Source organism: Triplophysa dalaica, chromosome 17 (genome assembly GCF_015846415.1).
Source record: "Triplophysa dalaica isolate WHDGS20190420 chromosome 17, ASM1584641v1, whole genome shotgun sequence".
NCBI lineage: Eukaryota > Metazoa > Chordata > Actinopteri > Cypriniformes > Nemacheilidae > Triplophysa > Triplophysa dalaica.
This window is the reverse complement of record NC_079558.1, coordinates 7,275,266-7,293,230: the sequence shown is the minus strand read 5'-3', so window position 1 is coordinate 7,293,230 and position 17,965 is coordinate 7,275,266. Positions and strand designations below refer to the sequence as shown.

At 40.0% G+C, this 17,965-nt stretch overlaps 1 protein-coding gene across 2 annotated transcripts; it reads right to left on the bottom strand.

The window, feature by feature from the left end:
- Positions 1–772: 772 nt before the first annotated feature.
- On the bottom strand, positions 773–15,542 carry socs5a (suppressor of cytokine signaling 5a). Of its 2 annotated transcripts, none has more exons than XM_056771341.1 (2): positions 15,409–15,542; positions 773–6,483 (listed from the first exon to the last, which is right to left on the bottom strand). In XM_056771341.1, exon 2 carries the CDS (start codon positions 6,462–6,464, stop codon positions 4,884–4,886), a length of 1,581 nt encoding a protein of 526 aa, XP_056627319.1. In that variant the 5' UTR covers positions 6,465–6,483; positions 15,409–15,542; the 3' UTR covers positions 773–4,883. The 2 variants fall into 2 exon arrangements, with proteins under 2 accessions (XP_056627319.1, XP_056627318.1); XM_056771340.1 differs by having other exon boundaries at positions 15,192–15,515.
- Positions 15,543–17,965: the final 2,423 nt, after the last annotated feature.

The window sequence follows — 17,965 nt, the reverse complement described above, 5'->3', positions numbered from 1 at the left end:
TGACCCTGGATCACAAAACCAGTTTTTGAGTAGCACAGGGACATTTTTAGTGAAAGCCAAAAATACATTGTATGGGTCAGAATTATCAATTTTTTTATGCCAAAATTCATTAAGATTACCATCAAGATATTTTGTAAATTTCCTACCCTAAATATATTTAACCATTATTTTGAGTGGATGGCCTGCTACAGTGCATCTGATTAACAACTTCAAAGGCTCTCAATGTTTATGTATCTTGGCAAGATATTGTCCTATCCTAACAACCCATACATCAACAGAAAGCTTAATTATCCAGTTTTCAGATTATGTAAAAGTCTCCAAATCGAAAAACGACCGTCTGTGACAAACAAAATCTGGTCCAATCGTTTCACTAGTTTGCCGCAGCAAACCAATAAGAACTCTCCAGGAAAGTTTGTGTTGACCGGTAAACGGTTAGCGCCACCCGGTCTGTTGAAAACTACGCGTCATTTTATTAGGCTGAGGTGAGGTTAGATATGGTCAACATAAAAAAACCAAAAACAATAACATTTGAGCATCCTGAATGCTTCTGAATGTCGCATTGCAGAGATGGTACGATGTACCCACACACGATATACGATCACTCTCGCCACGTGCACCGAGGCTAATAACATTTCATGGGGCACAACTAAAAGCATGATTATTTATTACATAAACCTCTACAAATTTTCCATTACCCTCAAGATTAAAGGGATAGTTCACCCAAAAATGACATTCTGTAAATCAGAGAGAAGAGACAATAGAGACAAGAAGATACACATACAACACTTTTATTTTTGAATATTAAGACAATGAAGCATTAGCCAAGAGCACCAAGAGTGACAGCTACTGGTGAAAGAGGGGCACGCGGACCCACGACCCTCTGCCCCCCAAATACAGCAAACTGCAACCAATAGTCAAACAAAATAATACAACTGAACAACTCAGTAACAGCCTGGGGGTTGGGATCAATAACTGTACATAAAAGAGAATCCATGAGGATAAGATAACAGAGAGGGGAAAAGAGGTGCCAAAAATTTCATTGTACAGTACAAATCTTGGGCCGTGTAAAAAAAAAGTAAAAAAATGAAATACATAAGATGGCCAGAGACAGTGATATCCACGTCACTCCAGAGAACCCATGGTGTATGATGCAGATAGTATTTGAGGGCTAAGTCCCAAGTGTCCAATCAGAAAAACAAAGGCAGGTCATGGGTGGTGCAAGAGTCTTTAGTCCAGTCATTATCAAGTAGGGTCGTCATGACACACAGTTCTAGCCCACCCCTTCAGCCCCTTTATTTAAAACAAATGTGCATAATATAGAGCCTTAAGGTGACAGACTTTTGATGCTTCACGTGAGAGACTTTTATTATTTTGAAAAAAACATTGAACAGAAAACACTGTACTTGTTGGAAATGTGCAGAAAAATGCTTGCAACATTCTCTTATTTTTTTTGACATGGTATTGTTACATCTTAGTAGAATGTCTTGAATTCCATCTACTCTATAAAGACTATTGACAGCCATACATCATTTGAGACCACATACTGCCAATCTAAAGCTTTAGTATCACATACATCCTAGAACCTTCTTTATAGTCTGTCACATAGCTTTCATCCATGCAAATTATCTCTAACTGTGCAATTATTTAAGTCAATCATATGGTTTATACATTGGACACATTTAACTATATTGTTCTGTTAGGAGCTCAAATAAATATGGTTTTATTAATTTAGCAATTTAAATATGGGGGATTAAAAGTTTTGTGTACATTTATTCATTTTGATGATATTACACAACTAAATACTAATTTTGGTGCATTTTCAACAACAACTTTGCCAGACTGTATTGTATTAAGAAAAGGCACTTTTAAAATCCAATGAAAAAAATCAATAGAGTGAGCCAATTAGCACCTATTAGGTCTAAAACTAGACCCGTATTCTTTAGAAATGCTCGATTTTCTAACATTTTTGCAATAATTTCAAAAGGATGGTTACTGAACGCAATGACATTTTCATTCATTTTCTCCCTCAGTGACAATAAAAACTAGAACCTTTGGTCACATTATTTTATAGTTCCTCTCAAACACGTTGACACATTGCACCAGATCATATATATTACGATGTGAATGACACTCCCCTGAGAATTTCAAAGGAGACCTCAGATATTTTTCACATGTGGTTTTCACAACTAAGCCCAAGAACATTATTGCATTTCCTTCTAATACGAAAAATATTTCATTTTAAAATCTGTATCTATATATATATATATACACACAGGCGCACATATACATATACATATATATATATATATATATATATATATATATATATATAGAGAGAGAGAGAGAGAGAGAGAGAGAGAGAGAGAGAGAGAGAGAGAGGAAAGATATATTTTAGTCAATTATTTAAAACTAGAGGGAAACTAGAGAAGACGACACCAAGATCTTCTCCATCCTCATCTGACTAAGTTCAATCCCTGATGAAAACAGGTACACATCAAGTTTAATGGATTAGTGCACTGAGGAGTGTCCGAACCAAGACAAGCATGACACACCTTACAGGTGAACAGTAAGCAGGACATCTGACCCCTTCAGATTTTAAAGCATCTGATGACAGGAACTTGCTACACTGACACCTTCCCAGCCGAGCCTCTAAATTGCACTAATTTCAAGTGATGTCTCTGAATGTACCTATGGAGACCCTGAAATCCCCTCTTGTGCAAAGGAAAACAAAAGACTCGATGGGATAATGTACAGGAAGACGATTTTAAATGCAACAGGATAAATTACTGCAGTCTGGGAGGAGCAAATGAAACGGAACTTTTCTCAATCTCAAACGGTTCGAGACAGGGAGGACGAGGGCACTGCAACCTACACATAAGCACACAAAGCTTGCACTGTGCCATGCTGTTTGTGTTGCGTGGCTGAGCTTAGCCTTAGGATAGCATTTGGCAGCTCTACCTGATCGGTCTCATCAAATGAAAACAAGTCAGAAATGTTTGAGATTAAAAAGCCATAGCCCTAGTACCATCAATGCATCATTCACCACGCCCATAAAGAAAATTCTCTGCTGTTTGGTGCAAGCAGAGTCATTGGACTAAGATGTCTTTCCAATTGGAAAATTGATAGTAACATCCACTTAGCACACCATATAAGCTAAAAGGTTTAGATGCACGAAGGCACATTGCTTAAAGGGACAGTTCACCCAAAATTGAAAATTATCATTTATGTATCCTCAGGTGGTTCAAGTCCTGTATGTGAATCTTTTTTTCTAAACAACACTAAAATATATATTTTGAGAAATGTCTCCGTGGTTTTGTGTCCATGCAATGGAAATCAACAGAGTACAGTGTTATTTGGCCACCAGGTTTGAAATGACATAGGGTTGACTAAATAAGAATGAATTTTCATTTTTGGGTGAGCTATCTTTAAGTCATTGGATTTCTGTTGATGTAGATGTTGGGACTGAACCAAAAGTAAAACAATATTCATATGGTCTTTATATCCACCTTATATTAATCAAAAACACATTTCTATAGCATTTGATTTAGTTCAAGATTTTTAAGAGCTGGCTCTGACTTATTCTGTTTTCCTGATCAAGAAGCTGGTTTGGCTATAAGAGGCCTTTAATGTAATTATAAAGATTATTCTAGGTAAACCCTGAAAATCCCTACCTCCTTTGTAAGGTACTTTGGGGAAAAGTGTTAAATGAATAAGCGTATCGTACTCAAACGTACTCATAATCATTAAATAATTACTAAAATTATCCCAAAATCACGAAGGCCGTAACAACAAGCCCTCCTGATTCTGACTCTATGACACTGATGGGTCACCTCATAACGTACTCTGTCCTCAACAGACAAATGTGGATTAGACAAAGTGAGTGTTTTCCTAGAAAAAGGGTGTTCATACCTAACAACAATGGTCCCAGTGTAGCGGGTTCTTGTATTGCCCTTTGCTGCTCCCACTAACACAAGCACAGCTAAAGTTAAAGTGCTCTTCACCAGCGCCCAGCTTTCAGGGCACTGACAGACCATTCACAACAATACAAAAACGACTATATAGAGTTAGTCACCCCCTGTGCAATTAGTGGTTGGAATAAACATTTAGAAAAACTCACTGAAAGAAACAGAACTCATCATGTGGGTAACGTTTTTTTAATCCAAGTGCTCTGATGTCACGTGATGTTTTGTGCATCGTCATCCTTGTCACTTCCTGGACGTGTAAAAGAAGCCGAATACAGAGCCCTTCTCTCAACTGCACTGCATTTTGAAGCCATCTGGACACAAAGATCCAATCTATCTTTCGTAGATCTCTTTTTTTATTTCCTGCTGCAGACTGCCGCCTTTAGCCACGGAATGAGCACAGAACGTTACCATGGGAACCACTGACAGAGCGCCATGAAAGCTAAGGATGATGAAAATATTTGAAGATTGCCATTTCGCCTCCCCTTCCAATTTTGCCAGCAATATTACAAGAGAATCAAGGGGTAGACAGGAAAGTGTTTGACTTAAAGTATGTGATGAAGTTACCACACAGCCAAGCTATGAAAGAAGGGCATGAAAGTATTCTGTAGAAGTGCAGCTCCACTTTAAACAAGCCTTTGAGAACTAAGAGAGAAGGTAAAACAAAACTAAGATCTCGGTTTCTTCTGTCTAGTCCAAAAGCTGTAGTGAAATGTGCACACTGGAGAGCCACTTTAACCTATATACGTATTCTCTTGTTTGTTAGAGTGATAAAAAACGTTAAAAGCTTATATATAGTGTTCAATTTCAGGTCCCATCTTCCCAAAACATCAAAGCCCGTCCAGTCCCAAAAAACGTGTAATTCCTCTATCCAGGCAAAGTGCTGAAAGGACAATTCCTGTTGGACTTGAGGAGCCTGCCTTACTTGGCCTTGATTGGCTCCCTCTCAAGCCAGCGTACACGCACCCTCTGCTTATAGTGATACTCCCTGAGGTAGTCCTGAAGGGCAGGAGGCAGAGACAGCGCCCCAATGCCGTCGTAGGTGATCCCGTGGCAAATGGTGCCTCGTGCCAAGCTTTGAAGGGCGAAAGGGAAGGTCCGACTCAGAGGCACCGTGAGCAGTGGCTCAAAGAACATGCAAGCGCTAGGGTCCTTGTAGTGCTCCAATAGTGCCGTGATGGTGGCGGCGTGAAATACGCAAGGGTCATGCGCGTCGAAGCTGAAGTTGTGGTTCCACTGTTCGATGCGTGCGTGTAGAGACCGGCCATAGCGGCGGAAGCTAACGGAGAAAAGGTAGTCGTCTTGTGCAGAGTCCCGAAGCAGAAAGGTGCCCTCTGGCCGACCGTCCAGTAGCGCTTCGGCCTCATAGCGGTCCATCACGCCCCAGTAGCAGGGCAGTGCCGTGATTTGCTGCTGATCTGGAACCAGGCAGTGGATGTAGTCGATCTGGGTGTGTATTTTCCAAGGACCTGTCTGCTTGCCGCCCAGATGGCCTTCCACCGAAGAGTGACGCTGCTTTGGCCTGCGAGCTTGCAAGCAAAGTGTGGTGGTGTCATCGTCCTCAGAGTCACAGTTAACTGCAGTTGACCCCCCACTTAAGGACTCACCCATTCCAGGTGGCAGCTTGGGTCCTAGCTTATAAAGAGAAGCTAAGGGGGGTGTGGTGGCATCCACAGTGTGGATATGGGCATCGGGAGGTGGTTCCACACCCTCCTCAATGCTGAGCCTCCGCCTTTCTCGCAAGCGTTCCTCTTCATCCTCTGGTGATGTGCAGGTAGCACCGCAGGCGTCCGATGATGGATCCACCTGCATCACGTTGACCGGTGTTGTGTGCTGTTTTATAAGATGCCATTTTCGAGCCAGGTCTGATCCCGGTGCGAAGGGGCACGTCTCCAGCATTAGCTCTGTAATTTGGATTTTTCGTTTGGGATGTGGAAGGTTGTTGCTTCGATAGGATGAGCGCAACGGGAGGCACAGACCCACTGTATCATGGATCTGTTGACGTAGTGAACGTAATGTTCCTGGTTCTATGTCCTCCCGGCTGCTACCAGTCCCGTGTCTACGCAGAGAGCGGCCTGATCGCCTTTCCGTGGTCTCCAGAGAACTCTGAGCCTTCGTGGAGCACGAGTGTCTCTTTTTTCCACTCCAAGGTGCATGGCGTGAATAAGAATCTCTGCGAGCTCCCAGGGGAGCACGTGTATCTTCAGTGTCCTGCTCAACTGTTATCTCTAGTATCTGGGGTACATCCGCTACACAGTTATGGCCCCGTCGTGACACACCTCCACTGGTCCTCCATGATACTAGAGGGAGGGCTGCCTCACTGCTAGATGTACCAGCCGCCTCAAAGATGTTTTCTACCTGAGCCCTGTTCACACTGTGGCATAACGTGTCTGTGTGGGTTTCAAGCTGTTGTGGCCCTTCAACACAGGATCCACCTTCTGGGTGAAGCAGAGATTGACATCCCCTCTTCAGGTTGCTCCACACCTTGCCAACTTTCTCCATTAGGTGGGGGCAACTGGACCTGGAAAACAAAGGACGTCTTCTATTAGAGTGTGAAATAAAGTCAATACAAATGTATTTGTACAATGTTAAAGTCTGAAATGCGAGGGACCTGAAAATTTGGAACCTAATTGAGAACTTTCAATATGTTTTGAAGCTCAAACAATAAAGGATGAGCTAATAAAGATGCTTGATGAATTGCAAGCAACAATTCTTGGCCTGCCCCTTGTTATCACATCGCCCAAATCGGATTTTAATACCAGGTGTAAACAGGGCAATACCGAGTAAAGTGTTGCCAGGCAGACTCCCTGAGACTCAAGGCCAGCGCTAAAAATGAACTCGTGGAACAACTCCCAGTCAACCTGCTGCCGTGGAATGGGTTACAATGCCGGTCTGGGCCTGTCTTTCTCTGACCTACTATAGCAGAGGACTTAACAGCTTTTGAGAGGTTTTACTATTAGCAAATGCAAACTTTCTTTCAGACTTTGTAGCCTTTTGATTTTAGTTTTGTGAACTTTTGATTTGGTTTAAACTGGAACAACTTTCAATAAATTAAAGATTTAGCACTACCCGGACTAAGCATGACCTTTAATTTATTAAAAGTTATTAATCAAAATGTCACATACTAATTTCATTTTTAACACCTCATGTTCCCTTGGCTGTGAACTGTCAGAATAGTCCAAACGTGAATCAGCAAAATACGGAGTGTCCCCCTGCAAGTGAAGCATGAGCTCAAGAACTGCTTGTGCCTGGACAAACTCGCTTCTGTATCGAGCACATTTCACATCAACCCATATTAAGCAGGGTTGAACTTTCCACAAAATATCATGTAAAGCAAGCACTAAAGCTCAAACATAATCCTTCAACAGAAAACCACAGCGAAGCGTCTTTGTTTAAATAACAGCCAGAAAAAAATTAACCGTCACTGCACCAATTGCACACAATCAAAAACCAAGACTTTAAATAATTTAAAGTGAAATATGTCACAACAGTAGCCTGAAAGAGAGGAAATTTGCCATGAATACTTAATGACAGTTGATCAAGTCTCCTGATAGAAGGAACAACAGAATTTAGGTCAAGTGCTGGGATAAACAACAGTGCACTATTCACCTTCTCGGAGATGGTAGAGACGAAAAGGATGAGTGTCACGTTGTTGGAGGCTTCTGGGTGTTGTGTGAACTATCTAAACATTTGAGATGGACTAGTTAATGCCTTGTGAGGCTGATATCAATCACAGATCGGACAAAGACAGAAGCTTAAGGGGGAAGCTACAGTCATTTTAACCTGGTTTCTTTAAGGATAATTCACCCCAAATGAAAATTCTTTCATTTTGTCATTCCAAACCTACGACTTTCTTTTGCAGAACACAAAATTTGATATTATGAAGATTGTTGGTAACCAAACAAAACAGGCCCCTGTTTCCATTGTACAGAATGATATTTATTTAAATTATTAATTTCACAGAAAAGAGAGTAATATACAAGTTTTGTACGACATGAGGGTGAATAAATAATGAGAGAACTTATTTTATTTTTAGGTGAACTATCCCTTTAATATCTTGGTTGATTTATCCTTTACCAGCTTTACTTGCTTCAATCAGGTTAGTCAAAAACTGTGTGGTCTTTAAAGGTAAGGGTTAGTTTCGTAAACAGGACCCAAATGGATGTCAAGTGCTCTTTGTTTCCTTTTTGTACAACTGGATGGGTGACAAACTGCTGTTAAAAAAGGAAGTCTTAATATTACACATATAAACTCTCACCCCATTTTCTTTCTCTCAACATCGTGACATTTTGGCTCACTTGTGTGATCTTTATTCTACAGCCATTTGGTCATGGCTTTTCAGATGACATGCAAGTAACAAATTAGCATCAGTAGCCAACTACGAGGCAGATGCATTTTTTTAAACGAACACTGGTGTAGCAAAGGTATGCGTAAAACTACTGTATATATTTTCAAAATGTATTTCTGGGTTGCCAGAATTAGTTGTTAAAAAAATACACTGCTACATTCAGTGAGTTTCATAAAACATGTCTCTAAATTCATCAACTTTTCAGGTCCAGTGTATGGAATTTAGTGGCATCTAGTGGTGAGATTGCGAATTGCAACCAATGGCTCACTCCACCCCTCCCTTTGAAGCACTAAGGCAGCTGACACAGGGCTAAGATGTCATCACGTTTTTGTTTCTTTGCTTAAGGAGATAGTGTATTTACGAAGCAGAGCAATATGTCCATTTAGGCCTACTGTGTACTACACACCTCTTCAGACATAGTAATGTATATTATATTGCATTTCTGTCAAAAGATCCTCCAAATTACACTCAGTACCGTTAAAGGACTGCTACATAAAGAATTTAAGCTCTAGATTAATCAGATCCTACCATCTTCTCTATTGCTAGTATGGCAACATAGAGCAAAGCCCCAGTTCACTTTCAGCATTGTCCATCTGCAGTCTCTACACCCCTTCCCATTCATTTTCCTCTCTCCCACTCTGCCCCTTTTTAAAGTCAGTCTGAGAACAAGAATGGCCATAAATCAAAGCTCAAATCGGGCAGTACAGCTATGGCTACAATGTGCATAGAGGCCAACAAGCCTGACCTTTCCCCCAAACTCAGGAACCTTGCTCCACTTCAAACTGATCCTGCACTGCAGAAAAACATTTGTAAAATGTGTTGTAGTGTGGTCAGGAGTGCACATGAAAAGGGGTCACTGAGTTCATAAGGATGCATTCTGTGTGCATATTAACTCGAGCATTGCTTGTTTTTTCACCTAGATTTTCTCAATCTAAAGTTGCATACATATTGAAACAAGATTGCGCAAAACATGTTGCGTGATCAATGTTAGCACTACTGAATTGACAAGAACACTGGTAAATTGACTTCATATAACCTTTGGCAAGCCAGATTGGGAGGCAAACTGTAGAGAATGAATATACATTAACTTTGCAATGCACTGTCTGCAAAAGGAGTATACTAGGGTATACTGTGCTTGATGAAGGTCCCATTGCACGGCTAACAGAAGACATCACGGCACGCAGAAAATAAATTATAGCTCGGTATTAAAGACCAGTTCCCAGAACTAGAGAACATCTTTCCACCTAGTTTGATGTTCTGACCTGAGGGGTTTTATGTGAAAGAATGATAAGTGTGTGTTGCAAGGCATGTGTTCTCTACGCTATGGCCAACTTGGCAATGATGCGATGCAACAGTAAACTGGGCAATAACATATAATGCATACACGCTGTAATGAATCTGCCTGTACTTTAAAAGGGGACATATGGTGTGAATGTGTGTTTTTCAGTGTCTATTGTTTTATAAGTGCATGCATGTATTGGACACGTAAAATTGCAAAAATGAAAGTGTCGGAACAAAAGATGCTTTCTTAAAGATGCACGCTCACCCAAATCTGCCTGAAACGCCTTGTGTGAACACAACCCCACAAATCTACGTCAGTTCGTGGTATGAGTTGACTAAGACCGCCCTAATGTATATGCAAGCCAGATAGGCGTGTCGGTCAGTACAATTGGTTTGCAACCTGATGTTTTCAGAGTGATAAGCTTGTAAAAAATTCACACGTTTCGGAGATGCAGGGCAAAGAGGAGATACAAACATGCACGGTATGTGGAAAATACAGCGTTTTTTAACCTAAAATCATTTCATATGACCCCTTTAATGCTTCCATCAATAATGTTTTCTTTCACATGGGACACAGACGAGGCCTCTTATTGGCTAAGGCCTCCCTTTTGTGGCTAAGAGACAGAACCGCACCCCAAAAGGAATTAAACAACACTATTTTAAAATATTTGGCTCAAAAACGGGATGGGAGTGAAATATCTGCAGCGCCCCTTTCTCAACTAAACGGAAATCATACCTATCCTGCCACGTTCACCTTGATCTATTTCAGATTCTGTTACGCAAACAGCCCAAGTAATTTATTTTTACTTTAACTGGAACTTCACTAAACCAAAGATTGAAAAAATTGCCAAAACATTATAGAGAGACAAACACATTCAATATATATAATAACAGCTATAATTCGTAATATACAAGAACTGTATAATTTATAAGAATAACTATAATTATAAGAACTTCTAATTCTATCTTCAATATAGGGTTATGAATAAAAATACAGTAATAAAAATTTCAGCATTGCATTACAGTTGTGTGCTCTTAGTTAAAGTGACAGTTCACCCAAACAATTCTGTCATCATTTACTCACCCTCATGTCACTTCAAACCTGTATGACTTTCTATGAATGTTGTTTTCTGGCTCCCATTAACTAGCATTGGTTTTGTGGGGGCCAGTGCTGTTCAGTCATCAACTTTCTTCAAAATATCTTCTTTTGTGCGGAATAAAGAAAGCCATTAAGGTTTGGAATGAAAAGAGGGTTAGTAAATGAGATCAGAATTTGGTTGAACTACCACATTATTAAAAACAACTGACATTTAAGTATATTGGCTGGAAATATTTTTAAAATGAAAAAATAAAATGATAAATTAAAATAAATTAAATATTTAAATACTAAAAATATTCTAAAAAGACATCGGTTGTAGAAACAATTCTATAGACTAGTATTATAATTTGTATTTAACGTTATTTTATAACAAATTTGTTGAAAATAATCTCCACAAGTTTTTTTGCCAAACTATGCGGCCGCAAAGTCCAAACAACTAAGGGCTAAGGTGAATACCAATTGCAGCAGACAGCAAAAGTTCAGAAGAGAGGTCCAGATGATAAATGAGAGGTTCAGCAGAGTTCATTCTGGACCGCAATAGTATTAGAAACAGTCCCAGCTGAGAGTAATGAAGAACACCCACAAGATCAGACCTTCTGAACTACTACCAACTACCATTCTAGGACATGGGTAAATCATTTTAACTCATTATTTTATCAAACAGCTATTCATAGCTTTACATAAACATTTTAATGGGAGAAAAAAATCTAAAGCGGCCACTAGCGGTGAGTTTGAGAATTGCAACCAATCTCTCAGTCCTCCGCTCACCCCAACCTTTAGAAACATGATGGTGGCCACCACAGTACAAAAATATTTAGTCGGCTGCAACAGCGTGTCTCCTCATGTTGACGCAGGGAAGAGCTCATGCAGGAATTAGAAAGTGCAAAGTCTTATTTATTTCATAAAATAAAGGGTCTGTGGATTTCAAGTATAAAAAGATGGATAAAAGTAAGCACCTGCGTTAATATTATAAAGACTTTCCAGCAGAGAAGTGTTAGGACAAGGGGCAACCTTACGATCGCTCTCATGAAGCCAACACGGAAGTGACTTTAATTGCAATTTACTGACTCTAGAGACTGGCTCAAAAAGAGAGCATAATCTCATTGAGCTCCATGTTAAAATGGGCAAAAAAAACATTTACAGCCTGGTACAAACAATTATTTTGCTCTGGATATCTAATTTTACCCTTCATGACAACTGTGAGAAAGGTGAATTCTTTTTATTGCAAATAAGGCGCGTGGCCACTAGAGTAGAGTGACAAGTGGCTTCAGCAAACCAGGCACGTCAGCTATAACCAAGTCCCGCCTTTTTGCCCATTTTAGATTATCCGGGAGTGACCCGATGCCAAGATGGCAACGAGCGCCTCCGCCTACTTCATTTTTATTCACAGACCTTCGGGTGACGTCACGGACACTAAGTCCATATTTTATATAGTCTATGGTTAGGACCCGCGGTACTAAGACTTTTAGCATAGATACTCATTGATATCGATGGAGATACTTTCCAGCAGAGACATTGGAGAGAAACATTTGGATCAGTATGTGAGCAACATTGGTGTTTCTGATGTTAGAACCAAGATATGTTGTGGTTGTAATATTAGCTGTGTAACGGTTTGAGGGCAGAGCTAGCTTACAGTAAATAGCAACGCTGTTAAAGACGTTTGATCTCAAGACGCAAGATAGCCGTTAGGAGTAAGTTAGTTGGCTTATCCCCCCCTTTGTAAAGCCAGGGACAACCACACTACGTACCGCAGGGCAGAGGTCACGTTAACAGAGAATTATTAGGCCCGATTAACATTTCGCGTCTGAAACTGCACGGAAAACGTGAGCTGCACTGCGTTCTACTTTCTTTCCATAGCACCTGGACTTTGCACTCTTCTGGCGTCTGTCATCGCTAAGCAAATTTTTTCACCAGTGACAGAAAACTCTGAAGGCCGTCTGTCATTTTGACGGATTACAATAATTACAATGTTACGTTTCGTCATTTCCCTTCATTAGAGGGTGATTGTGGGCTACTATTCCTCCCCTTCACACAATCGTAAAGTAAACATGTGTTTCCCATTCATTCGCTTACTTACAATGCCTGGTCCGTTTTAAAAGTGCAGATGCATTTGTGACTCAGCCCCTGCGTCACGCGCACGCATACACACAAAGGTACGCAGTGGTTCCTTCAGAAAAGCGACTGCCGTCTTTTTGGATAAACAATAGTTTTCCGTGAGTTGAAAAATGTCTCTCTCGGCGTCATGCTGTTCAATGAGCGGCAGACGCAGCACATTCATGTCCAAACCGCAGCTCACTTGTAAGTTAGTAAGTGAGTGATAAGTAAAAACACTATTTACAAGCATTGCTACTGACTGGACATATGAGCATAATTTAGTTGTCTGTAATTAATAACGGCTTTATTGGGCATTCGGTTGTGTTATAATACAGTACATTCGAGTGAATGCAAGTACACCATTATGACGTCCCGAACATGCTTATTACCACAACAGGTAACAATAGGTGACTTGTAAATGCAAAGGAAGTTTGGTCTGTTAACACGCTTTAGATCTGAAGTAACTGTAGAGATCCACCTCCTGCTCTTTTACTAGCACCACTACCACCGACCTCGCGCTTGAAAATAGTTTAATTTGAGTTTAGTTGTTGTTGGTCGTGTCGACATCGACGAAACTTTTATCACATAAGAGTCGACTTCAATAATCTGAGGTTATTTACCTCAAGTCTCTACTTTAAACAGTCACTGCATTTTTTCCTTCAGTTCCCCTTGTTCTACTGTCGATTACATGCGACACACGACCATCTGCAGACTTACCCTGGCACTACATCACTAAACACTAGCCCGTTAAATACTATGCTATTCTCTGCTCAGCTTGGGTTTCTGCTACCGAGAACGCTAACAAGCCTTGCCCAGAGCTTCTGCTTCCTGGTAGCGTGAGCCCGGCCCCCTCTGCACACCCCCCTCATCCTTAGGTCTCACCCCTCTCCCTCTTCACCTGATACTGCAGCCAAATTCTACACCAGACATCTCTAGAACTCAAGCCCCAGAAGAGGAAGCAGTCCGATTCGCTCTCATACCGGACACTCGCCTTTGATAATATAAGATATAGCTTTAAACAACATTTCATGAATATTTTGGTAAAGCATGAGTAAATACACCAAGAGGAGGAAAAAAGCAAACATCAATGTTCTGGATGGCACAAGGACATCACACTTTACTTCTCTGGACAAAAGATAGCCTCTTTACAAAATAAAGCACATTACGTACTGCCATAAAACCTTTTCAGAACCTCATAATTTGGACCAAAACAAATCTTTGTGCATCTCATTTATCAGCAATTTGATATTTTGGTGACTAAGTCAGGTCTACACACTGAGTCACCTGAATATGTAAACTGGTCAAATGGAGGTTATACCCGGGTGACTGACAGATGCACTTAGTGTAGTGAAGCAGCTTTCTAGGAAAAGTCTGCTGCCATGTCTAAGCCCTGCTCAAGACAACTAAAATGGGCAGGCCTTAATCTCTGCACACTGAAAAATGCCAGCAGGAGTTTACAAAGTCTCTCAACCTCTTCTAACCGTCTTGTGTGTCAGTATAATGTCACTGATACCTTGAATAAGAAGATAATATTTCAAAAGCAAATGGGTTTTCAAAATGACCATCATTACATTGTAACAGTAGTAGACAATGCTCATTTTTTTGCATATCATACTACAATTTGGGGGAAATGTAGACCTTTTAATACTACACACCTTTGTACGATTTTTGATCCTGCTGTGGTTACACCACTGGATAAACCAATAAAACAATTAACCGCCTTTATAGCACATAGAGACTTTTTATACAAATATTGGTCCCTATTCTTTACAAGATAACATTGATAGAATGACGTGTGATGGTAACATCTCATAACATATCTTCTCTGCTCGAATTTCAGTTAGCAAATATTATCTTTTCTAGTGTATTATTGATATCCAATCATGTTAATAATTTAAACCCAACTGTGCACGACTAGCTCAAATGTAAAATATAAAATAGATAAGTTTCTAGATAAATAAATAAATCTCGGATGAACAACAAATTACTTTAGCTATGTCCTCGTGATAAAATAACTCTTATACATCCATGCAAACGTATTATTTGCACTTGTATTGTATAATTTAAGACGATACGGAAGCCGATTCAGACACTGAAATAGCGGATAACGTTACCTTCATTTTCAACAGAATGCAAAGATGCAGACCTTACCACACGTAACCTAACGTCACTTTAACGAAATGCAATAACACAAGTCCACAAATAATATGTGGTTCATAATTAAAACCTGATGAATTTATTACACGTCACTAGAAGTGTCTTTATGCATTTCCCCAGCTTTGGTTTAGTTAAACCGGCTCGAACATTAGAAGGGGCCCGACTGGGAAAAACTCTTAAAAGCCTCACAAACACGCGATATCACGATACAATCGATGCGCATTGACAACACACGGAGAGATAAACTCACCGATCCTTCTGTCGTGCTCTTTTAGTGCTTTTTCGGGTGTCTTCTTTTGTTTGTGAAAAAAATTAGATCAAGAACAGTCGGGTACATTTTCCCGAGGCTAGAGACAGCGGCGGATAAAACACACGAACGGGAGTCGACCGCAGTCATAACGCTGCAATCATCGAGGAGATCATCGACGCGTCGAAAAAACGGTAGACATTTGAGGGTTTGTACATACAAGGCCTACAATCTCATCCTCCCGTTGGCATTTTCTCTCCCTGCCGGCCTGTATGGTCTCCAAGTGCAGCGCTGAAGAGTATCGGGAGAGGTGGTGGCAAAGCTGTTCTTGACTGACGTCTAGAGACTCCAATTATGCGGAGCCCTGTGTTCCGCCGGAAACGGATGGGGAGGGACTTTGAAAGGACGCGTCACTGCCGCCTAGAATTCCAACGAGAGGGAGAGATGGATCATGGATGAGGGATTTCGTCGGGAGGCAGCTGGGAGTTTAGAGAGGCGAGGTGTTTTGTCCCGCAAGCCGCAACACACATATTTGAATGCCATTCAAGATGGACGTTTGAGGAAAACGTAAAATTATACGCATCATAATGGACGTAACTTATACAACGTATTTTTGATTCTTGAAAGAAGCGTTATATAGGACGATTATGTAACGGGACACTGGCAGCTAAGGCACACACCAAAGCAATGTTGCTGCTTTGGTCTTGTCTCGATTGAAAGAAAGAATAACCTAAAAGCATACTTTCTTGGTAAACCTTTAATTTCTTATTTGCCTAACTTACTTTTAATTTCTTTGACATCTGGGTTGTATAATACCATGCGGTATAAATTAACGTGTCATGCAGTATTGCTTTTAATGGGCTGTTTGAAACTTGAAACAAAGACCGTACGCATCGATGTGGTGCGTTTTGCAGAACTTATTAGTTGTATTATATTGACAACAACTCAAGTGTTTTGAAAGATGTTTTTACGCTGTTTGTCTCAAAAACTTGTATTACAGCCAGATGCGAACCGACAAAGTGGGGGCCCAAGGCAAAATTATTTAATAAGCCCCTTATAACATTTTTTTTGGATTATTTATTTGTCCTTAAAATAGAATTGCACAATGATCCAATAAAAGTACAGTCAAAATACATGTGATACAACAAAATGTTTACTTTTACAACATTAAAAGTTAATACCCCAAATACTTATCGAATTTTACAGATACATTGAAAATTAAGAAATGCTCCTATAAAGGCATAGCATCACTTTTGTCAAGTTTAACAAACTTTATTATTCAAAAGGACAACCCAAGCATAAATCCCTCAAATAAACGTCACAATCTTTAGCTGGGTCATTTTTTATCAGTAAGTATTTTCTTCTTTCTTTGCCGTCGACTAAGTCACATCTGTGCTACAGTTTGAGTTATTCGAATGCCACATACAGAATAAAATGTTTTAAATCTAAATGAAAATGCGTCAGGTCGTTTTCGTAAGTATGTCATACACGTGAAGCGCTTTATTCGGAGATAAACAACTGTATTGTGTGTTAATGAGACGAAAACTTGATAGAGTGAAAACTACAGTAGATGGAATATTGTGTTGCCCCAGGGGGCGTCCCGTTATGTAAGATGCATTTATAACAAGGAACTGCACATACTGTAAGCAAATGTCATAGCAAATAGCAGTAAACACACACACACTTTCATCTCTTTTTCTGAAGTTAACTCCCGCTAGAGGGCGCAAAATAACCGATGTCGGTCGCTGTTGTCATATGTTTCGCGGATATCATAGCGGGCGAGAGGGCCCAGAAAAGTGGGTTGCTGAAATGTAGTTGAGCGTTTTATTAAGATAGACTGTTTTAGTGGCAGCCATCGGGGCCCCATGAAATTGCCTGGCCCATTCCTACGACTCTGATTACAGCTAGAGTACAAAATGTATAATTAAGAGGTATTCACACCTTTACCGTTTCTGTATTTTCAACTTTGTGGTACTTTGAACTGCTTGGGGAAGGTGAGCAAAGCTTAAAAGTCTTGGAATAACACATGTGAGTGAGCCCATGTCCCCTCCGTGCAACCTAGACATGTGACGTGTGTGACAAAGACCGCCTGTTTAATAAAATCCTTTTGTAAGCCAGGCTGTCAACTGCTGGTCAAAATGGCCTCTTAACTCAAACTGTGTTTTCATGTCCTCTATAGGTGGATTAGAATAGCACACAATTATAGAAAGTCAAACTGCAGTTTTGACATAAGAAAGATTAGTGAAAGATACCTCATCTTGACACACGGTAGTGCTCAGTACTTACATTTCTGGCAAAATTTCCTTTTTGAGTCTTAAGACAAAGTTCATTATGACAGATATTGCTGATTCCAAATTGTTTAAACTGTTCTTTATAAGATAATTAAAGTAATATGCTGCCCTCTACTGATTCAAATGATTACTACGTTCAGTGCCTTTTTAGTTGTGGTCATTCAGCATCCAGGTACAGTATAAATTAGAAGTCTACTGACTTAAAAGTTAAATCCGTCTTACTCTACAAACTATCTGTTCTGTTGGTACTTTTTTAGATTAATGATGCGGTCATTTAATTCACTTCATTGTATTAGGTGATGTAAATTATTTCACAGTTATTCTGTGAATTGTATTGACCTTTTGTAACTTCAGTAACCAGTCTATAGTAAAAGTATGACTTTTACAGCTTTTACAAAGATAAATATATTGTGACTAGATCTTTTACGGTCATTTAGATTAAAATGGCTTCACGGTCATGATTTGGTATGCTTTAGAAGGAACTTC